The following is a 25,290-nucleotide window of genomic DNA, read 5'->3' on the forward strand; positions in this document are numbered from 1 at the left end:
TCGTTTGGGCTTTTCAGTTTTTGCTTATTTCAAGACACGGTTCTTGTTTCAGAAAAAAAAAAATTTACTTATTCATTGATAAACTTTAGCACATGATTTAGTCGAGCAAATGGTATGTTCTTGTAACTTTTTCTATGTGCAGAAATCTCTTTCAATGTGGTGTTCGGCCAAAAAATGAGAATCCAGCCATGTGAATCCTAATCAGACTTTAAAGTAAGTGTGGGCTGTAAACCTTTGCCCGAGAGCAGCGATAAACTATTATATAATCAGGTTAAAATCCGCACTCTGTATTAATCTTTTATTTATATAGCGCCAACAATTTACACAGCGCTTAATACAATACATATATTCAGGGGGTATGACAAGACGAGAATTGACAGACTAAGACAAACCGATACATCAGGTGGAGAGAGCCCTGCTCGCAAGCTTACAATCTTGTATCTTTTGTAGATGATGATCCATGGTTTCAGTTAGGTACATAATTCTGAATTAAACACTATTTAAAGGGGGAGTTCCACCTAATTTCTCTTTACTAATGTCAGATAAAAAACATTTTAAAATATATTGTGCAAATTTTTTTAAGAAAAAAAAAAAAAAAAAAGCTTTTGCATGAATGTGTTCAGGCATTTTAGCCATTTGTATGCGTTCTAGCTCTATCATAGTGTAATCTACCACACCAGCGGTGTACAACATGCGGGCCAAATGCTGCCTGCCGGACATATAAACGCACCTCCAACCATGGGGGCAAAGGGGCAATAACCATCCCTTCCAGAGATAGACGGAGGCATGCTCTGCAGGTAGGGGTCTGATACATGGGCTTACCTTCACCTCCCTAATTTCCAGGAGAAGACAGGCTTGAGCCTGCCGAGGCTTTTTCAGCTTGATTATAAGCACTAACATAAACCTGATTCTATCTAACTTTCCCCCAATCAAATCCCTTTATCTGCAGACCTGGAGGCTTATTATTTTGCCATTATAGTATATTGTAGCATATAGAAGTATGCTTCTTAATGTGATGTATAGTATTTGAAACAAGGTAACATTTTCTCGCAGCTCACCAATAGTTGGTGCTGCCAGCTGATGTTGACCACATGTTTTTAAACATTTCAAATCATATTGTTTTGAACTGTTTGTATTAAAACCAACCTGTTGCAACTTGAGCTGTATTTATGTTTAATTTTAGCTGTTACTGACATAAAAAATGAAGAACAATCCCTCATACACATCTGGAGCAAATGACCAAGAAAGCGATAGTAAGTATATATGTATATCGTGGTGTAGTTTCATATCGGCTGTATCTGTATACAGTTGTTCTTCTTTCTGCCAGGCTCTGATGGGCTGTTACACATGATAGACTATCTAGATTGCGTCCTTTAACAGCTCATCACGCACATTGTGATCAGCAATGCAAGCCTATGGAGCGCTGCTTGCTGACTATACTGTGATCCGTTCAGGGGAAGTCGAGGTAAAGAGAGTACAAAACTAAGTTTCTCCGTCTTCATGAAAACAATGTTCAATACAATATGAAAAAAATTACAATATTTGATTTTCAAGTGCCTCACCACCCTACTGCTTTAGCACTGCATGTACAAAAATAACCCCTCTACAATACCCCTTAACCCTTTAGTAAGTAGTATTAACTAAAATATAACCCTGTCCCTTAGTTTTGAAGGGCTTATGGGTATAGACAAGTTGATGTGGGGAGCTTGTTTCAGAGCTATTTGTTGGTACACAGGAAAGTCTGATAAATTGTTAAATACTTTTGAAATGCAAAAGAGATCTATGCATCTGTTTTATCGATTTTGAAAGGAGTTGTTTCAATAAAAAAGAGCAGGTCTCCGTGGGTCTATATTGCATCTCTGAACTTACGTTTGTCTAACGTACTGCAATCTTGTTTGTCAGATGAAGAGAACAACAAGTGGACCAGTGTGGCAGCTCTATGCTCGTCTGAAAGGTGTCCCATATGTCTAAATGTTCTCACTCAAGATGTTGGCTTTCCGGAAAATTGTTACCATGCTTTCTGTTTGACCTGCATTCTCAAATGGTCTGAAGTAAGTGGGAAAGGGAAAAAATTGTCTGCAGTGAGCCCAGGGCTAGAGGCCCTGGGGGGGTACACGGGGAGTAGCGTGTGTGGTGTCAGTGAGTTTGCGTGTTAGTAGGCATGTGTGTTAGTTATTTAAGGCTTATCCCTGTTCTCATACGACAGATTGTGATGTGATGGACATGAGGCAGGCTGATGCGTGGCCTTGAGGATAAGTTGTAGTGGAGTGTTGATAAAGAGTGTGGTTTTTAAATGGAGACTGGACCATTCTTGGATGCTTCTGATGATAAAACATGCACAACTGATTAGGGCTGCAACTAACGATTATTTTAATAATCGATTAGTTGGCCGATTATTTTTTCGATTAATCGGATAAAAGAATGCAAATCTTTTTAAATTTAAAACAATGTAATAAAACTTACAATTTACACTTTCTCTTTATTGCAATGGCCTCTCTATTCACCTTCTTATTTTACTGACATAATAAAAGCTACAAGAACCCAAACAGTGTTTCTCAAACTAGGTTTTAATACAAAGTAATTAGTAAATATTAATTCATATGTTAACTATTTTTCATATTTAATAAAAACTATGAGAAAAAAGCCTTGTTTATATTTTATTTACCAAACTGCCCCAGTTATGCACATCTGACCCCCAGCTTGCCACTCTGCCCCCAGATATGCCTTGTACCTCCTATATGCCAGAGATTCCACTGTGCCCCGATATGCCTTATACTCCTTATATGCCAGTGATATGCAACTGAGCCCCCTGATATACCTTTTACCCCCAGATATGTCTTATGCCCCCCTGATATGCCTAATATCGATATGCCTTATACCCCCTATATGCCACTCAACCCCTGATATGCCACTCCGCCCCCATAAATGCCCTGCACTACCCTGAAATTCATTATACCCCCCCCATACACCACTCTGCCTCCCCCAGATATGCCACTCTAAAATTCATTATACCCCCATACACCACTTTACCTCCCCCTATACACCACTCTGCCCCCGATATGCCTTATACTCCTTATATGCCAGTGATATGCAACTGAGCCCCCTGATATATCTTTTACCCCGAGATATGTCTTATGCCCCCCTGATATGCCTGATGTCGATATGCCTTATACCCCCTATATGCCACTGTGCCCCCTGATATGCCTTATAACTTCCAATATGCCACTCGCCCCCATTTATGCCTTATACCCCCTATATGCCACTGTGCACCCTGATATGCCACTTCGCCCCCATAAATGCCCTTCACTACCATGTAATTCATTATACTCCCTGAATCACCACTCTGCCTCCCCCAGATATGCCACTCTGAAATTCATTATACCCCCATACACCACTCTAACTCCCCCAGATATGCCATTCTGCCTCCCTGAAATTCATTATACCCCCCCATACACCACTCGGCTACCCTGAAATTCATTATACCCCCCATACACCACTATAACTCTCCCATACACCACTCTGCCACCTCCTCCCCCCTCCCATACACCACTCTGCCTCCTGTCAGCAACGGACGTTCACAAGACACCAGGGAGCCGGGTAGAGAGGCAGTGGTGGGGGGGAGGGGGAGGAGCCAGAGTGGTGTATGGGGAGGGTGGCTCCCATACACCCCTCTGACTCCTCCCCCTCCCATACACCACTTTGCCTCTCTCACGACTCCCTGGTGTTTTGTGAACCTCTGTTGCTGACCGGCACTTTCACTGCAGCTTCATAGAAGCCTCAGCGTAAGTGAAGAGCAGTAATGCAGATCCCCACCAGCTGACAGGATGATCCTCTGCAGGAGACCTCGATTCTCTGTCAGCCAGTGGGGGTCTGCACGATGCGCACAGACAGCCTCCGTTACTCACCTTCACTTCCACTGGGGCTTCTACATCATGTGATTCTGCCACTGCATCGTAGGAGCGGAAGTGGAGGGGAGAGGCGGAAGTTGTCTGTGCGCATCGCACGGACAACCACCGGCTGACAGTGAGGGGAATCCAGGTCCCCTGCAGCGTTTCGGGGGATCTGGATTCTAGTGTTATATAATCCGACCTCAGAGATCGGATTATAAGGAGAGGAGTTTTTCAGAGCATTTGTTCTGGGGAAAAAAACTTTTTTATGATCGATAAAAATCGATTTGACTAATCGATAATGAAAATCGTTGTCAACGATTTTCATTATCGATTTTATCGATTAGTTATTTCAGCCCTACAACTGATGCACTCTTGATGTGCTACTGCTACTTCTATAAAACCCCTGGGGATCCTTACTTGTGTTAAAAAATTATGTTTTCATAAGTTTTAACAAATTAAAAAGTTAAGGTACTCATGCTCTTCAAAAACAGTTAATGGGTGCCATAAATATAAATGAATACTGCTGAGCCAGCGTTCGGTAGGCAATCGGGTATAGCACTCTTCACTTTATGAATGATTTTGCAGATGTTATGTAGTGTTATCTGTTCTCCTGTCTACTGGACTCTAGTGTGCATGGTCCCTTTATTAATGACAGAATGTAAAATCCTTATACCCTTTCTTCTGGTTTTAGACATCTACGTCTTGTCCTGTTGACCGAAAACCTTTTCAAGTAGTGTGTAAAATAAATCCAGCTGGTGGATCTACTAAGGTATTGTTTGCTGTCCCTATAAAATGTTATATCAAAGTTTAAATAAGATGTCAAGGACCACAAAATAGTGTGTGTGTGTGTATATATAATATAATTTTATATTATTGCAATCTGGTAACATGAGCACGTTGATAAATCTGCTTTCTCTTTATTTTTTAATTATCCTTTCCCTAAAATTCAGGTATCTTAAAACCTCTGTGGTCATTTGGCACAACTTTAGCAATGTATGAATTATGACTAGATACACATGTATGAATTTTCAGTTAAAGTTAAGTCTTTAGATACATTGGATTACAGTGAATGTTCGGTGAATTTGTTGGTGAGCACATTGAGACATGTTTTTTTTTTGTATTTAAATTTGTCAATTTCTCTCAAAGATCCATGTAAAACCGAGGCGACCAAGATCAAAGTGCTGTTGCAATGACAATCTGTGGCATTCCTTTTGCTGTGCAAAAGCCAAAACCTGGTGCAGGTGAGCAGTATTGTATAAAGTTACAAAACTGCAGTCAAAGCTAACCGAAGCAAGGATTTAGTTTTTTTTATAGCCGAACTTTAACAGTTGCAATATCTTTTGTGCTAAATATTACATTTTGTTGTTGAGTTCCACATGCAAATATATACAAATTATTCCCCAAAAATTGTCCTTATAGAAACTTTTGTCTTATTTCAAACAGAAGTGACACAAACAAGGATTCTGCAAGTCAAAACTTTCAATCCAACAAATATGAGACTAAACGTAAGTTTCCTTGCAAAGCTTGGTGTTTGCATGCTATGTCTTATCAAGATTTCCGTTCAAGAGCACACTTTTTTTATGCAGCTCTGCATTTTTACATTGATGGTTTTTAAAATAAGCAACAGCTTCTTACAGTGCACCTTTTATAGTAATGGAAATCAACAGACTGGTATTATAACCTCCTGTGTAATCCTTTAACTCATTGTGGACCAGGGATTTAATACACTACTGGACAGTAGAATTTTTCATGTCTCTCTGCTCACCGCTCCTTAGTTAATGAACACACTTTATTAAATTGCCCTAATTTGGACACTACCATATATCCCCTATATGTCCATTATAGGGCAGATATAGATATCTATCTCTTAGCATGGCTGGAGGCCAACTTAAATCAAAACCATCTCATAAGGAGTATTTTCCAATATCTTCCAAACTTTTTGTGTACCTTTTTCATTTCTTGTTTAGAAAATAAGTGTCTAAAGCTATTTTATGTTTAGCAGTATCCCCCCAAGTAAAGTAAGCTGTCCCCAGCTGAGTTTCTTTTTTTTCCCCCAAAAAAGTAAAAAAATCCCTTTCAGGAGGTTTATCTACTAGATACAATATATTTTTTCATTCTTTTAAAAAGTGCTCTATTGGAACAATGTATAGAGATCCACTTTTTATGACCCCATGGATCTCTATTGGCACAGGGGAGCTGGTGATGTCACCTGTTAGGGTTCCCCAGCACAGCAGTCAGGGGGTTCCTCTGCATGGTTCTCCAGTGGTGTTCTCTTCCACAACAATCAGGATTCCTAATGGGAGCCCTATGACCGCTCTCACTATGAATTTAATGATTCTAACAAAATGATGATGATGATTATTATTATTAAACACATATATTCAAAGTGTAACTTTGTGTGTCTCACATTTAGGATGCATAGTACATGAAGAAAAACAGTTACTGGATTTGGAGGTAATAAAAATGATTGAAATTTGTTTGAGTCTTTTATCAGGGCAGTATCATTTATGTTTGTCTTCCATTGCATAATACTATATCTAGGTTTTTGTTTTTTTTAAATATACACACTCCTTCCATGATTTTTTTTTTTTTTTTATCAGATTAGAAATGTATGCAAAAATATTCCAGCAGTGGCAATCTTTATTGGAATAAAAAAAAATCAAAACAAGCAGACAATCTGGAAGGAGATTTTGAATAGTCATTGTGACTTTTAATATAAAGCAATCAAATGGCCACACTCTACCTCACCTTTAGTGCGACTAGAGCGAACTTAGTTTGAACTTGTATAGTCATAAGATTTATAAGATTTGCTTTGCTTCTGTTTTATGATCCAATATTGTGTTCCACAAATTTGTGAATATCTGAAATTTTTTTTTAGTGAGATTGCTGATATTCATGTTTAGTTTTTTTTTTTTCCTTGCCTTATTTCTTATTGTAGCTCAAGAAATTAAGCTTACCCAACCGATGTTTCGGTAGTGATTTTGTGAACTTTTGTCCACTAAACCAGTCTGGTTTACCCATGTGTGCTAATAACAGGTGGGTGTCCTTCCTTTCATTCATTTTATTAAGTACAATATCTGCTTGCGTATTGACTACATAATTTAAAATATTTGCTTCAGAAAGCTGCTGCTCCCACATAGGTTTCTTCAGAAGGCCTAACACTGGATCTATAACTTTTCTTTAGTGTAATTCAGTGATATCATGTTTACCCTTTGGGTTTGAAAATGTAGCATTGTTTTTTCTGTTGGATGCCAACAGTTCTGGGATGTCTGTGGTAGTATTTCACAAGCGCAAATATTCTCAAAACACTGAGAAAGGAATGACTTTTGTGCAGTCAATATGTACAGCATGTCCGGATGAACAACTAGTGGAAAATATCTGCATTCAAGGCAAAGAAAACCATTACAAATCTGCTCCTACATGTCGCTAAGGAAATGAGGACTGCATATTGCAATGGAAAGAAAAAGCTGTGGAAGCTGCATGCAGCATCGACGTGAGGAGGCTGTGACTCTTTCCTCCTTGTATTATGAAATACAGCTGATGCACAAGAAGATATATCCTATGTCAAGAATTGTATATGAAGCCAGGAGCTGTGCATCTCTTGATGAATTAACAAAGGAGATGGGGAAAATGAAGTTATTCACATAATTATAGTAATGACATACATTTCTCTTGTTCTTCTGTTGAGACTGTATGTTAGGTGGTTTATTGTTAGTCTGTTTACACCATTCTGTTTCACAATCAGCTGTGTGCAGATGACCATTAATACTTGAGTGAAATCTTGAAAACCTGTGGAGTTGGAAGCTTTACAACATTACAATAGAATTTGTAGCAAATGGCCCAATCAGTGTGTGTGTGTGTATGTGTGTATATATATATATATATTTTAAGAGTTCAATCCACATATCCCCTGTTCAAGAACGAAGACTTCTGTACGTCCGTTCAAGACCACAAGGTACTTGGGTTTCGATCAACTACTTCAATTGTGATATCCATGTAGGTCACCTATATACATCTGGCGGAACATGGTACTTCATTATGTTTGATCTGAAGATATGGTATGTTCAAGGAAAGTTATTAAACTGAAGAGAATGCTGGACATGCTGGATACTTTCAGGCTAAAAGGCCCTTGTAATATTACACACCATATGGCCTCTGTAATTGTGTTAAGATTCTTTAAAACCCAATACTAGTAGCCCTTTATGGTCTTCATATTCCACATTGTTCCTCCTTTTTTATTTATTATGGCTGAGCTACTAGAAACTTGCATGTAACTGATCACGAGAGCTGGTCTGAAAATGTTTTTGCCCCCCCCCGTTCCTGAACTCACTTGTGCCCAATTCTTAATACTTACTGTAAAGGACCTAACCGTCCTCTTGGAATACCAGCTGTTCAGAGGACACTTGAAAACTGCCATCTGCACACGCAATGCGTGTGTAACTTTGCTAACCTTGTCATTGGATTATATTAAAAAAAAAGCACTAAACCAAATGAATATCAACTAATTGATGGCCTTCAGTGGCTTTTCTGTTGTCTCCTTTTGTTGATAATTGGCAGCTAGTAGTGGGCGCTTGATATTGCATCAGTAGTTTGAAGCATGTTGATACATAAATGTATTCTTGACTTGTCATTCTCTTGAGTATATGTAGGAAAAGTTAGCCCTACATACTTGACCATCTGTGGTAAGGAAAGCTGCGTACAGTCAAAGATTCAGTGACTTTGGTAGCCTTCTAAAAGTTTCAGTTTCACGCACTCATTGCAAACAAAACAGGTCCGTGCATATGGTAACAAGAACACGTTTCAAGGCTCTGTTACTATAGTGGATCTTAAATCTGTTTTTCAGGCACTAACAAAGCCAACATAAGAACTCTTTGATGGTTATTGAAGACGTCACGTTTAAACCTCTTTTTCGGCTGAGAGGAGATCCTCAAGAAGTATGGAAGATATGCAGGCCTTAACTAAAAAAGAAACCCTTTTATTACATAATTCTCATCTTAGCTGAGGCAAGAAGCCACCTTTTTTTCTGTTTGTATGTATTATCTTCTGAACAGGCAAAGGGTTTCCTGACTCTAGCCATGGGATAGCAGCAAAGTGCCCTGTTAAATGCATAGAACATGCAAAGCTGGCACTTCACAATCTTTAATGTGAAATGTTGGGGGTTTTTTTGCGTGTGACGTTGGGCGTTTTTTGTAGACTACTCTTTATGAGTTTACTGTAAATATGCACATTTTTAATAACCACTTTCAATTGTGTTCACATAATATCTCTGAAATGTTTTTCTCTCCAAATGCATAGGATGGTGTGGTCTTTAAAAGTAATGTTAGATCCTATTTAGACTCCATAAAAAAAAATAAAAATGAAAAAACTAGTTAAAAGCATGTGGGCATTTATCAAGCAGTGGTCAGGAAGCAAATATTTCATAGCTCCTGTGTGTCAATGTTAATTTACTGATTTAAACTTAATTTTCCAGTTTGAAGCCTGTGTTTGGGGCTGTTGGAGTTGCGAATTACATTTTGTAAAATACTCCTTAATGCCATACGTAGACTGACAGATTCAAATAAACCGGAGGCAGGTCATTATATTATGGTATACGGGAAATATGGTAGTGCATCTTTTCTACGTGGCCCAAAAGGAAACATTCTATTATAACAATGTGCCTTTATATATGAAATGTCAAAAATGCAGTCCTTGATCGATCAATATGTACATTAACATGTGAGATGTACACTTACTTATCGGAACACATCTCCCGCACAGTAAAGGGACCATTCAGCTGCTTTAATATGCATTAACATATGTTGGAATCAAAAGATTAAATGCGTTGGTTTCTATTTAAACTCCAGGTTATCCTTCCGTAATTGTCAGTGATAAAAACATTGGTTTTAACAGAACCTGTGCATTTGCAAATGAACCTCCTTTGTACTTGCATCACAAAAGGCTATCTTAACTTATAGTGAACTGATGTGATGTAAGGAAGAGTTACTTAAAAAGGTACAAAAAATGATGTTGATCTGAGGTTTTTGAAAAATGTCAAACTGAAAGCTTTAAAAAAAATGTATCGCATTAAAGCATGCTGCCTGTAAAATTACTTGCCAGGGTTGAAATTGATGTAGGTTGCCTACTGGCTGCGTTTTGTCCACCTAAATTAATGCGGATGTCTTGTTGAAATTGATACCATTTTGTATTGGTTCAGTATAGAAAAACCATGTAATACTACTTAAGCTTTCGGTACCTTGCAACACAAAGATCCAAATTTTATGTAAGACTCCATCTTTTGTGATATCCATTTTTCTGAACTTTGATTTTACTTTTTTTTTCTCTACGTGACAAACTATATTGGTGTTTTATAATTAGTAGGAATGTGTATATTTTTAGTGAATTTTCAGAAGACAGTGAAATTCATTTAGTACGACAGAAGAACGAAGGACTGAAACATCTAAGGCCTATGGTGTTGCGTCGAAGATCTGAATGGTAAGATTACTATTTGCATTTTGCGTCAAACCACCTAATCCCGAATTTCTACGTGCTGGTCAAAAACAGTTAGTGGGCCATTTTTTTTTATTTATTTTTTTCCCCCTCTTTCTTCCAGAAAGCCAATAACACATGATACATATTCCCATATCTTCAGTTTTGAAGTTGTAATTTTAGTCTGAAAAAATAGTGCAAAGATGGTAAAGTAAAGGGGAGTTGATGGTTCCTCATTACCGGTTGAGCTAATGCACATTAAAGTACATTCTTAATTGGTGGTGCTGTATGGGATACTAGACTTAATATCTAAAAAAAATATTTTTTTCTTAATCTTAAAGGTGTTACATTGCCTATTTGTTAAACTGTTATTTACTGTGCCACTTTTTCCTATGTTCACATTTTACTCTTTCATTTTGTAGCATGATGTCTCTTACTGCTGAAACAGAAACTGAAACACTTCTCTCTCTACCAGCTACTTTTAGATTGGATAACTTTATGTCCATTTCTACTAGAAACAAAGGTAATTTGTACTGTCTACAGTGTACCGTTTAGTAGTTGTGATGATGTTATCCAGCAAGTTGCTCTTCGCCCTTTCAAATGGGGAAGACTACGAGTTTTAGCAGAGTGCTTTTGACAAAGTGTTAGGTTGCTGCAGAAATCTGAGGCTTGCCCGCATGACATAAAGGAAAGGCAAAAGAACAAAACGAAATATTCTTTAATACTTTAAACACCATACGTCTATTACACTCCCCCCCCCCCCCCAATAAGATAAGACCACTGGGTATTGTTAGGGATATTAATGAGACAAAATAGGCAAAACCAATATTTTATCACATACGCAAAATAACGACGCTATCAAATATTGTAGTACCACATCCACAATATGAATTTAAGGAGATACCCTATATTTTATCTCCGATCCTAAATTCTTTCAGATCACCGAAAATTATAATTCAAATTAGATAGATATCGCCACGATAGTCAATCAAAAATATTTATTTATTGTGAATACAATTTATAAAATCTATGTATGAGTCACACAGTGCATAATATAAAACACAAAGTTCTTAAAACATGTCAAAATTGAATCAATTTAAATACAATATATTATCGATAGTTATCAATATGAATTAGTACTTTGAGTCTAACACACAATTAATTTCCAGTCCACTCAGCAACCAAAAATTGATAATAATCAGGGCAGTAATAAAGATATCACTATCTCTCTAATATTAGTTCAACTAATATAACAAATTAAAAACTAATTTAATAATGTCTACGAGTATTAGTGAAATTCCTAATAGATGCAAATGATGTCAAACTTCATCTATAGGTAAAAATACCTTTTCATTATTGTTATTATCACGGGTTATAAACTGCAGTCTCACAAGCCGCCATATACAATAATGCAATATACTATTTCCCGGAAACAGGGAATTCTATACGAAGAAGACAAAATTCATCTCTATTCAGAATAATAAAACAATTATAATTACCACCACTTGTTGCTGTTGTCCAACTGGTACTTGTAGAAGTTAATCCAGGTTCATTGGCAAGAAATTAAGTGGAAAAGAATATAACTTTCTACCAGTTATATAGGTTAGAACTCAAAGTAACTCCAAGAGTGAAATATGGTGCCAGAATCTTAAGATTCCAATTCTCTGGGGTAAATTTGGTGAATAAGTCCGTCCGGGTCTGTCTTTTTTAAGGTCCGTCTTTTTTTTAATTATCCAAGACATAAGCTTAAAAACAGAGCTTATTATCATAGCCTCCACCTCTTGATTGGAATTCTCCAATCATAACGGTGGGTTTTACCCATTAAAATTAGGATTTCTACTCATATTTACACCGTTGTAATTTCTTAATTTACCTGTGAGACGCTCTGGTCTAAGAATTAACTTAAAACCATTAAATATGTGTTTGGAATTTATCCTTGGTTACCCTAATCGCCAGGTGTTACCTCCTAGATAGTAACTCAGGCCTTGGTAGTCTTACCATGTATTCCCCATTCCAAGTTACATTTCTAAAGATATGCAGCGTCTACTCCTTAACTTTCTCATGGAAGATAACATTAATTGTATCATATATACGCTGAAACATCATTATACATGAATACTCCTTTGTTCTCTATTATAGAGGGAACAAGGTCAAAAAGAAATCATCACTACATGATTAAGTAAAATAAAATGGCTCTGACTCCATTTTGTGTTCATGTAAAGTACAGAATATATGGAATACATGTTTTCTATCATAAAATATCTGACAGTATCCTGATGTTCGGTTTTTTTTTCTATGTTAAAACACTGTACATATAATGAATAGCTTGTCCATATTTTATTGGTCCTAACTAGCATGTTGTATGTGACCATCTGCAGTATATTGTTGTAATGCGGGTTTTGCACTCAATAGTATCCATTCTACTCGCATGTCTGTTTGCAAATTTCACTGTGTATGCTAGGAGTACTGTAACTGCTAATAATTTTGTCCATTGTCATTGGCAATTTTAGCAGCTTCATAAAATTTTGAACGTTTTAAGACATTTAGTAATGCATTTTTTGTTTTTGCAATTAGGGTTTTTGAAGCGAACATATGTTCATTCTAGCGCGCAGGAAGGCACAGAAAAAAAAGCTGCGTCTGGTGCATCAAACAGAGGAACAAAGAAAACTGCACAGTCCACAACTAGAAGGAGATCTACACGAAACAGCAAATCTGAAGATACAAGCCAGCTTCCAGCTTCACCAAAATCTAGCAGCTCTGATCATGATGCCCCAGGGCACAATAGTGGATCTTTGAATGTGTCACCATCTGAACAACCGGGAAAAAAGCCTCCAAAACAAACTAAACATTCTAAAAAAGGAACTCAAATCAGAAAGCGTCTTAAGCCAGCAAAACAGACTCAAGAACAGTCAAACGAAAGTTCGGAGTCTGAAGAAGAACTTGAGAACGATAAAGTATTTGTCAAGAATTCAACAGAAACCGCATCTTCTGATATTGAAACCTCTTCAACACACTATGCAGACAATGTAGAGCAGCGGTCTTCTTCTGGGTCTCCATTTCAGATAAAGTCTGATGGTGAACTTTCTGCTCCTATGGATGATGAACTTTCTGATGAAAAAGTGTCAAAGTCCCCATTATCTCAAAATGACAGTGAGTCTGATCTAGAAGAAACATCTACATTCCCAGTCTTAAACAATGCCCATAGTTTAAAGGTAGCAAACTCTTTACCACCCATAGCCTCCGAGGATCAGCTGGTGGATGATCTGCCACAATCCAAAATTGTGAAAAGCCATCTGGAGTCTGATGAAGGAGATTGTTCAGATTCTAAGTCTCATTTATATGAGACGGATAACTCAACATCTCCTCCTCTTCCTGAAAAACACCATAATTCTGACTGCTTGGATTCCACTCTTTCGCCTTATGCTAGCAGACAAGACGAGTCATGTGATGATCATTCTATCTCTGGAAAGCAGGATAACTCTGATGGAGAGGATGCTGAAAACATTTTACCTATGGATAGCCATGAAACAAATGGTCCAGATATTCTGTCTTCCACAGGTGGGAATTTGCCATTGACAAAGGAACACCTTCAAGAATCACTTGCATCTTTAGATGGGAATAATTCTGAGAGGACAGAATCTAGTGATTATTCAGACTTAAAGAATGGGAAACACTCTCTGGAGTGTCATTCGTTAGAAAATGCTGATATGCCATATACGACTGAGGAATCTCCAGCATCTCTTACCACACATACAGGAGGGGTAACGGAGTCACGGAACCCCTCAACCTCCCATGATACTGATTCCGGCACAGAAGTTGCAAATTCCACTTCTTGTGAAACGCGGGAAGATGTAATTATATCCAAGGAAAATCTCAATGGGGATAAAGCCACCAATGGTGTAGACAGGAGTCGTCAAGAGATTGAATTAAAAGAAAATATTTCATGGGAAGATATATCAAGTGTACCAAATAAGTACAAGAGTTGCATCCCTGAAATTCATATTACAACTGTGTTTCAGCATTCCAGACAGGATTTAAGTAAAACAAATGAGGTTAGTGATGCTGATTGTATGGATGAAAATGGAAAGAGTTTTCAATGTGCTCTTAAACAGGCAAATACTCTTCAAACCCAAACCGCCTCTGATCTAAATAATGAACAGAAAAGTGTATTTTGTGAAGATAATAATGAATCTATTGCAATGGAGTGTGAATCTCTTGATAGTGATCACAATGAGTCTGAAATTAGTCAGCCCATAGAAATAAATAAAATGGATGAAAGCAAATGTGATGTGGCGTCATCAATAGAAACAGAGGAGCCGAAATCTGAAAGCACTGAATGCAAACATGTTAATGAGGATAATACGAATGATACATCTAAGAAAGAAACACGAACAAGAAAATCAAGGTTTCATTCCCCGTCAACTACCTGGTCCCCGCGGAAAACCGATGTTAAAGATAGGCAGAGATCTCGCTCCCGTTCTAAAGGTAGAGACTCTCCTGGTAGACGTAAATCGAGATCACGCAGCAGAGATAGAGATGGAAATCGTGAGCATGGGGGACAGTGGAAAGGTCGCAGCAGAGAGAGAAGGTATAGAAGGCAATCTAGATCTAAATCTAGGAGCCGGTCTCGTTCTAGGTCTCCATCACGTACCGCACGAAGTAGGTGTGGAGGACCTGATAGAAATGAAGGTGATTGTGGTTCACCCTCTTGGAAAGAGCGCCGTCAGTATGATAACTGGAAGAGTCCTAGAGGAAATGAAAGGTACAAAAGGAACGACCAAGATAAACCAAATGAAAATCTTAGAAGAGAGAGGCATGATATGAATAGAGAGCGGCATGATGTTAGTAAAGATTCATCAGAGCAGTACCAAGAAAATAAATCTCAGAATGAGTACCCAGACTGGGTAGTGGAAAAGATGAAATCTTCAGATGCTAGAGGTAAAGGAGGAAACAGGTCAGGAGTTTCTCCTAGAGGTTCTCACCGGGACAGTAATCATAGTCCCGGGGATTCCTGGAATAAAAGTCCTGGCATGGATTGGAAATCACCCCGTGGGCGTGGCGGGCGTGGCAGAGCTGGTGTCCGAGGTGGATTCGCAGACGGTGAAAATCGTTGGAACAATTGGCAGCCCTTCTCAGGAAATTCTAATAGCTCAGGGCAAGACTCCACAAGATTCTCAGAGCAGAAAAACTACCGACCTAAATATGATCAGGAACAGTTTGATTCCCCTGCTGATCGCTCTGGTTGGTCTTCTGCATCGAGTTGGGCTGTTAGAAAAACTCTGCCTGCTGATGTACAAAATTATTATTCAAAAAGAGGAAGAACCTCCAGTGGTTCGCAGTCCACATGGCCAAAGCAGGAAGAGCCTCAAGACCAAGGTATGTTACTTGAGATCCTTCCTAGCTTTGACACCATTACATTTTGTCTTCCTATCAAGTTAGGTATGCATCTGTGGTGTACACATAGGACAAAAATCACAATAAAGAACATTTATGTGCTCCTTGTCTGCTTAGGAAATCACCAGCAACTGTTATGCGGTCTAGTTGACAGTTATTTTTGTGGCAGAATTGTATTGAAATGCAAACTCAATGAGCATCTTCTGTGTATAAGAAAGGTAGAAGGTTTCCTCCCTCATTTAACTCATTAGGTTTGCACCTTTAAACTGTAAAGTAATATCGAGGCATTGAATGTACAATTTTCCCACAAAATCCCTCTTTGGGAAGTAAATAGCAACAGGTTTCCTTGGGTTTTATTTTTTTTTCTCTCCTATGGGTAGGACAGAACTTGGTTTATTTAGCAAATTTCTTTTCCATACCTGCATTTAAATGGTAACTTTTGCTGATGTTGGAATCCCCTCAAATGTGAGGTTTAACTTTTTTTTTTTTTCCTCTCCCAAAAAATAGCCATCAAGACAGACCAGCCCACTCAAGACCAAGCAAATCAGCAAACTGAAAGTCCTCATATACCCTTAAATATGGTGCCGGGTCAAATGAATGTAGTGCCGCAGCAAATCAACCCTCCTCCCCAGGCAATGAATATGTTTCCGTACTCTGTGGCCGTTCCTCCTCCTCCGTTGGTGAACATGCAACACAATCCATATAACATTCATGCACAGTTGCCCATGCACATTCATCCTGGAATACCACTTGTTCAGGTATCTGCTCCTACCAACGTGTCTCAGGGATTGCCCCCTCCACCGCCCCCACCTCCACCATCCCAACAAGTCAACTATGTTGCTTTGCAGCAAGAGGGCAAACAACTGCAGGTATGCACTTTTTTTTTCAAATTTTTATTTTCTCTCAAATCCTTGTGATTCTCCTTTCCTGATTAGTCTATAATTACAAATTGTGTTTGTGTCGTACGTCCCTCAGTCTGCTGCTTTTATGTTTCAGATTTCTTCCAAAAGATAGGTGCAATTGCTTTGGCCATAGATATTAAAACCACCCGTATAGCTATGTATTACTAAAAAGCAAAACTTTTTTTGTGAAACACAACTTTATTCAATCAAACAAAGAAGAAAAAGGATGAAAAACATGGCATTTTACTTTTTATTTCTTGCCCAGTAAGTGACTGCAGAAAAAAATAAATCACTATGTTCAGCAGCGTCCCTCAAGTTTAGCTGCCCCCAATTCAAACTATCCCATGTTTATTCCTAAAATGTACTCAACAAAACATATCTTGTGGCTTTTTTTTGTTTAGTTTTTCTCGTAACCAGGAAGCATTGTAGGGGATAGGAAAGGAATTTAAAAAAAAAATCTTATAGGTTTCTTCTAATTACAAATTGTTTGACACACACACACACACACACACACACACACTTCCTTGCCTGACGCTGTTATAGTTCACATATCTTGCAAAACATAAGTGCGATTGCTTGGGCTAAAAGAAACGCAATTTACGTTCAACATCCACCAAGTTCAGTAATAACTTGAATGTGCGTGTAGTTTGTTTTGGAGCTCCAAAATGCGCACATGAATTTTTGTTTCATAAAAAGATTGGGTTGGTAGCTCTTTCACTTTTTTTTTTTTTTTTTTTTTTAACCTTCCTTTTTGCATTACTTATCAGTGATCTGTGCACCATGATCTGATCACACCATGTGATTGGGGGCCTGGGATGACATCGGGTCTGTACCCTGCAATTTCTCTACTGCACTGACAACCTTCCTGCAGTGACACTACTGGGATGGAATGCAAGGAATATATGGCTGATATTGTGGACCTGGGGTGCCAAACATGTACCCCATATGTGGCAGTACACTGCGCTTGTAATCACTTTATGCAATTGTTTAATTCCCGCAGTCCTGCTACACGCAGGAAAGATTCAGAGGAAAGCCTCACATTTCCAGTTAAACACGCACTTCATATGAACAAGTGCTGCTAATCGGTAAGACTGATCTGCAGTCATTGTTCCATGGAGCAGGCCGCCTATAATAGCTGGTTGTTAATATTGTATGTTCAAAAGTGACATTTGAACTAGAATCATGTGCTTACTCTTCTAAAGAGTTGTGTACTGTCACCTACATGCTACGGGCTTCTTTGATTTTGTTTTTTTACTAGTATTTTTTCATTACATCGTGATAGTGTGCACAGCTTGTCAGTAAGGTCGGACACATGAAGAAAGCTGCCCCACTACTGGAAAAGTTATTCACCAATCCCTTGTTTGACGCTGTGTGATATTGTGTATGATCTGTAGCATATTCTGCAGTATTACGAGATGTATGGCTCTTAGTGTAGCTTCCATATGCCCCCCTGAGTAACATAACTTTATATATGTTGCACATTAACCCTTCCCAACTCTTTAAAACAGGGTATTCCGAGTGCTTCTCATGTAAGTAATAACTTCAGTGCACCACTCTTGCCAGTTTCGGCAGCAGCCATGGGTATTGTTGGAACGGTTCTGGGACCTAACTCTGGTAGTGTAGCCTCATCTGCTCACAGCAAACCACCACATGCTTCTGTTAAACCTCCAGCCCGAAGTGTGACAGTGGAAGCCAGTGCAGATAGCTCCAAGAAAGAAAAGGTAATTTTGCTGTTTGCGTTCTTAGTACTTGGGCTACCCTGGCTGGGAAATTGATGGAAGCCATGTTTTTATATTTCTGTAACACAAGTGATAGACCAGCGTGGAGCAGTAGATGCAGACATCAGCTCTTATAGAAGGCTAAAATAAATTGCACTGTTAGCCTACGGCAGAAAAGGTAGAATGGCTAAGACAGTTAGACAGAAAGTTAATGGTATATATTTGGAGGAAGGTCTTGTTACTAGTGGGGCAACAAGGCCAATATTTGTTGTGCAGTGATATGAATGTATGAAATACAGTATTATGTGTACAGTGTAATCTACCCTTGCATGCAATCAGTATTAACTCATTGAGATTTAACATCACCTTTGGTGGTGAGTCTTTTAACGTGTACTTGCCAATGTATTGCCTGTCCTGTTGGAAATATATATATTTTTTTATTTTTTCTTATTTTTAATGGCAAAAAATGTCATGTTGCTGTTATGTTCTTTCCTAGAAATTGCAAATACAGGAAAAAGCAGCAAATGAAGTAAAAATGGCAATTAAACAGTATTACCAAAATAAAGACATAACAAAGGATGAATATAAGGAGATAGTAAAGAAAGCAGTTGACAAGGTAAGCAGATATTGTATTATGTTGGTTGTAAAGAAAATTAGTTGTGCTGTTTTTAAAGATCAAAAATGTTGGGCTGCATACAAATAGTTGTAGTCTGTTATTTAACCCCAGCTGTCTCTGCTGAAAGTATATGTATGTGTGTGTGTATATATATATATATATGTGTGTGTGTATATATATATATATGTGTGTGTATATATATATGTGTGCCTGGAACATTCGTTAGCACTTTCATTGAAATCAGCAGTAGTAGTAGTCCCCAAATGTTATGGGCATTAAATAAAATGTCATGAATATCTGCCTGAACGCCCAGAATACCACAGATCTTGCCATTCTCCCAAGTTTTCCCCTGGAAGTATTTTACCCCAAACCCACTATAGATGTACCGCGGTTTTCTTCCAAATGTGTCTAAAATATTTAACTATATGTAACTTTAAATACGCATCAGTCATTGTTTTGTTTTCCCCGACTATAGGTCTGCCATAGTAAAAGCGGAGAAGTTGATTCGGCTAAAGTTGCAAATCTAGTAAAGGCATACGTGGACAAATATAAACACTCTCGAAAAAAGGGGATGGAGGAAAAATGAAAGCTTCACTGGAACATATGGACAATGGACCTCTAATGTAACTGTCAAAGTGCAATTTCAGTATGTCTAATTAACTGAATTGTTCACAACTGTGATTAAAATGGGCTTTTGATAATTTTTATTTTTGTGTAGTAATGTTTCATTAGAGATCTTTCATTTCCCCTCCCTTAATGTTTCTTTGACAGACTTAAATCATTTTTTTTTGTTTTTACTAGCAAAGCTGTGTGGTTAACAACAATGTGCAGCATTTTGACTTTATCAATTGTGTGTAATATTAGAGATGTTTATCTCAATACTTGGTTATCCGCCAGGTACGGTATGTACAGTCCATGTAATCTGTTGGGTAACTTCTGATAGGAATCACTTTTGATTGTGTTTTTCCTCATAATTGTAGTGAAATGTTTGGGTTTATTTTTTTTCCTTAAATCATTTTTACCCTAACTGGATGCACTGTTTCAGTGTATGTGATGAGTGTCTGTATCTTGAAATAGATCCTGTTTAGAAAATAAACTTTCAGAAGAATAGTATGCTACTGCAAAAAAAAGTGTCCAACAAATATATATTTTTTTAACATGGGCACAAACTATGGCAACACCAAATAAATATTATGCTGCTTGTTTGTGTTGTGTCTCTTATATCTTCTAAAGCATAGTTTTCCGACTATAATTAAGCTCTCCTTATTACATTGTTAAATGTGATGGGCAGCACATTACACTATAATACAGAATAACATGAACATTTTTTTTTACCAGATCGTTTGGGCTCCATACATAATGCTTGCTGTAGAGCCTGCCAGCATTCTTGGGGTATAACAGTGTACTGGGGTGCACAAATAGTCTATCAGTTTGATTACATATCTTCTATTCATGTATGTTGCTTTCTTTTGCCTATAATGTAAAGCAGTATATGGTTTAAGGCCATCCCACTCCCATGTGCCTGTGGCAATCAGTTGTGCATTGTGATGTACAGATTTGTGCATGTCTCTGTATAACAGGTGCTGGCATCATATCCATCTATAGGGTAGGCAATATATCTTATTTTTTTTATTTTTTTTTTTATAATCTGTCTACCCAAATGCCAATAATTATGGCAGGGTCTGGACTGGTGTCAGGGGCCCTGCTGTACTTCTATACTAACTCCTGTGAGGGACAGTGCCAGATGTCTATTTTATTAAACAAAAACAAAACACCACTGTAGTGTGCCAGAATCTTCCTACAATAAACCCATACCAACCATTTATGTCCAGGCATTTTCCTTTTAAAATGGTTTCCATTAATTTCACAACTATTGACTTATTGTCCCTTGCTACATTTTTTTGTGTGTGTGTGTGAAATGGTAGTTGCCAACTTCCAATCGTCTGGAACTATTCAGTCTTAAGTTGCTGATTGTTGTGTAGGTCTTTCTGCATTCAGTTATGTAAACATGTTCAATTCTGTCTTACTTGGCTGCTGAAGACTATCAATGCCTTTTGCTTGTTTGGTTGCTTTAATAGTATGTATGTATGTTTAAGTCATTGTCATCCTATTAATTTTTCAGCGTTTGGCTAAAGAACTGCTAGTATAGCCCTATATGTATCAGAATTCACCCTGTTCATTCTGTTAAAACTAGGTCACTAGTTAGCAGCCATACATGCCCATGTCATGACACTGCCTCCATCGTATTTCAGCATGAGCTGTTTCTTCCCTTCTCTTCCCATCATTCAGGTATAGGTTGATTTTATTTTCACTTGGGCAAATATTGTTCTTAGGCAGGCATTCGAATATGTTTTCTGGCAAAGTCTAATCCTTCCTATACTTTAGGCTTACCGGTGACTTGCTCCTTGCGGTAAACCATCAACATAAACACAGACAATGTCTTCTCTTTATTATAGACTTTAACAATGATACACCTACCTTCTGGTGACTATTTCTGACCTAGTTAGATGTTGTGAAGTGGTTTTTCTTCAAGGAAATAATTCTGCGGTCATCCACTACAGTTGTCTTCCGTGGTCGACCAGGACTTTTGGTGTGGCTGAGCTCACCACTCTGTTCCTTTTTTCAGAATGCACTAAATTGTACTACTCCTGATGTTTCTGCTATGTCTCTGATGGGTTTGGTTCCCCCCTCCCCCCTCTAATGATGGCATGTTTGACTTTCATTGACGGCTCTTTGGACCTCATATTGAGAGTTCACAGCTTCTGATTGCCAACTCCAGACCTCTTGACTGCTTGATTGTTAATGCATTAATGAGAAAACAGCCCACACAAGCAATAAAACAGTTTCTCTGTCAATTGTCCATTTACTTTTGGTCCATGAAGGGGGAGGGGCGGCTACATACAGCATATGCTGTAATGCCGAAGCCAGTCACTCAATTTGGATGTAAGTACACTCCAAGCTAAAAGTATACACTTCAATCACATTTTGATTGCTTCATTTCAAATCCAGAGTGGTGGTATACACAGCCAAAATTATGAAAAATCTGCCACTGTCCAAATATTTTTGAACCAGACTGTATATACTGTCAGATATTTTATCATAGATCCCTAACAATACTCAACAAAATTTGTGGGGACATACTTTTTTGCAGTTGAAGACACACAATGAAATTTGCAGGTAACAATATAACATTCCCCTGTGATCCCTGGCAGCTTTTTGTGCGTTTCTCCGCAGATATAACCTGCTCCCAAACTTCTGCCAAATTGGTGAAGCTTCCGATAACTTCCTCTCCCTTGATCCACCAATCGGGAGAGGACGTTCACTATTTTGGCAGAAGGTCGCATGAGGTTTCTGTAGGGCAAGATAGCGGACCCAGGGTGTTAGGGACCAGGAACCAAACGGACACAAAATATATAAGGCAAAAACACCTTTATCGTAAAAAGCAAGCAAACAAAACCAAATTGTAATCCAGGAGCGTATACCAAAAAGACAGGCCGGGCCAGGATCCTGTATTCTTCCTTGGGATTTTTAAATCCCAAATGTATTTTTATGTTTATCAACATTAACCCCTTAAGGACCGGGCTCATTTTTCGTTTTGTACCCTGTGGGACCGAGGCTGTTTTGACACTTTTGTGGTGCTTGTGTTCAGCTGTAATTTTCTCCTCACCCATTATTTTGATCGTATCATCTTATTTACTATAAAAAAAAATAAAAAAACATGGTGAAAAATTGAAAAAAAAACACATTTTATGACTTTTATTTGAAAAATCTTTTACTCACCTAAAAAAGCAAGTAAAAAAACTAGCTAAATAGATTCTACTACTTGTCCTGAGTTTAGAAATACCCAATGTTTTTATGTTTTTTTGCTGTTTTTTGTAAGTTATAGGGCAATAAGTACAAGCAGCGTTTTATGATTTCCAAATCTTTTTTAACAAATCTGGTCAGTCTGCCTCCATCTCCTCTTTGGAACATCTTTGAAGCCGGTTAACTCAATTTAACCCATTCAAACCATATATTTTTGAAAACAAGACACCCCGGGGTATTCCAAATGCTGTTATTTTAACCCTTTCCATGCACCAATTATACAACTACACTTTGTCAAACTTTGTAATAGTAATTTTTTTTTTTTTTTTTCCACACAAATTGTACTTTAGTTATAGATATACAGGTGCTGGTATATGTCACTGTCAAACAACACCCCAATATGTGTTCAGCAACATCTCCTGAGTACAGCGATACCCCACATGCATGGGTTTGTCAGATTGTTTGGCTGATAAAAGGCTACTTTTGGGGCATGCGTAATTCAGGTGGTCATTTGGTCATTGTGCCTCCCTCTCCTCTTTGGAATATCTTTGAAGCCGGTTAACTCAATTTAACCCATTCAAACCATATATTTTTGAAAACTAGACACCCCAGGGTATTCCAAATGCTGTTATTTTAACCCTTTCCATGCACCAATTATAGAACTACACTTTGTCAAACTTTGTAATAGTAATTTTTTTTATTTTTTTTTCACACAAATTGTACTTTAGTTATAGATATACAGGTCCTGGTATATGCCACTGTCAAACAACACGCCAATGTGTGTTCAGGAACATCTCCTGAGTGCAGTGATACCCGACATGCATGGGTTTGTCGGGTTGTTTCAGATTTAAAATGCCACATTTGGGAAGTGCGCTTTTTTTCGCCATTTTGGTCAGTCTGTACCTATGCCCTATCTTTGAGCTAGGCCACTCCAATTTACCCCATCAGCCATTTTTTTTATATATTAGACACCCCTTGGGTATTTGAAGTGCTTTTATTTTAACTCTTTGTTGAGATTTTTGAGAAATTTTAGCACTTGCTCAAAATAATAAACTTTATTTTTTAATTTTATTTTATTTTTTTAATACTTTTTTTATATTTTTTTTTACACATTTTGCTGGTACTGGATGGTTCATCTAGTGACATCACTGCATAATTATTTTTAAATGTTAGCACATTTTTTTTAAAAAAAATTTTTCCATTTTTTATTTATTTTTATTTTTTTTGAATATTTTACTAATCACATAGTGATTAGAAAGCTGGGCTCCATTGACTTGCATGGTTGAATGCAGTACCTGTATTCAACCAGCAAGTGGAGCCAGTTCTCTAGAGGGTCTGGAGACCCTCTAGCAAACTTTTTCGTCTTTATTGTTTTATTTCCCGGGCCGCCGCCATCTTGCTTGATGGCGAAGATCACCGGCAGCGGCGGCTGTGACCGCTCTCCGGAGCGGTCACAGCCCACCCAGAGGTAAGTGTTTGGTGTCGCTGGATGCCTCCTGATCGAGGCATTCCAGCGACACCATTTAAGTTTAGGAGGCGATCGTTGATCGCCTCCTAAACGCTTTTAAAACGGGCGTCCGCCGCCATACAATGTATGGCGGCTGTTGACGCCCCGGGAAGGGGCCAGACATGGCCCCCGATGCCGATCTCGGCCTTGCTGAATGCCTCGACATCGAGGCATTGCAGCAAGGCCGTTTAAGCGAAGAAAGTGATCCTTTATCACTTTCTAAGCTTATTTAATTTTTTGACGGTTCAGGACCGTCAAAGGTCATTTAGTGACCTTCTTGTTATGACGGTCCTGAACCGGCAAAGGTCGCGAAGGGGTTAAACCATTTGCCATGTTACAGACTAATACAAAGATGTAAAAGTATGGTAAATTACTAATCCCTGTGGTACCCCGCTAGTAACAAGACCTTCTTCTGAATATACATCCTTGACTAAAATCCTTCTGTGTCGTGTCGCTCAACCGGTATGTTAATCATTCAACTATTTTCACAATTTGTGAGTTCTCTACGGGTGTCAAATGCTTTACTGAAATCAAGATAGGCCGTATCTACTTTATCCAAACGTCCATCAGTTTTGGTAACGCTCTAGCCATCTAAACTATTCGGGCTCACCCCGGCTCCATGTTCCACAGCCACGATCCTAAACAGACGAGTGCACATCCAGGGGAAACGGACAACAATATGGCAAAAAAAGTAAAATCAAAAGAAACTTCAGACCTCTCTTCGGACAGCAGCAATCGGCGACTTCAGCCAGTGGGCCATACTTCAAGCTTTGACGCTTTCGCACACCCATGCCTAATCAAAAGCAGTCTGCTTTGAAGGGAAGATTACACCCTATAAATATTAGGGCATAAACATGAACGTGATTAAGCAGTACAAAATGGGACAAGCACATCCCCCTTAACTCAAAATACCAAGTAAAATAAATATAAATAAATCAACTCATCTTGTATAAATAAAATATCAAAAAATAAATACATTATATAATATATAATC

General features: G+C 38.2%; 1 protein-coding gene across 1 annotated transcript; it reads left to right on the forward strand.

Moving 5' to 3' along the window:
- The first annotated feature begins 1,201 nt into the window (after positions 1-1,201).
- Positions 1,202-19,571, forward strand: LOC149302758 (protein SCAF11-like). Its single transcript, XM_089481967.1, has 11 exons — positions 1,202-1,253; positions 1,903-2,051; positions 4,582-4,659; positions 6,829-6,926; positions 10,266-10,361; positions 10,778-10,878; positions 12,930-15,731; positions 16,269-16,618; positions 18,160-18,372; positions 18,866-18,985; positions 19,461-19,571. The coding sequence occupies exons 1-11, from the start codon at positions 1,202-1,204 to the stop codon at positions 19,569-19,571; spliced, it is 4,170 nt and encodes a 1,389-aa protein (XP_089338093.1).
- Positions 19,572-25,290: the final 5,719 nt, after the last annotated feature.

The sequence above is a fragment of the Sceloporus occidentalis genome, unplaced genomic scaffold (assembly GCF_023333645.1).
Source record: "Sceloporus occidentalis isolate IW3139 unplaced genomic scaffold, rSceOcc1.0.p SCAF_17, whole genome shotgun sequence".
Classification (NCBI taxonomy): Eukaryota; Metazoa; Chordata; class Lepidosauria; order Squamata; family Phrynosomatidae; genus Sceloporus; species Sceloporus occidentalis.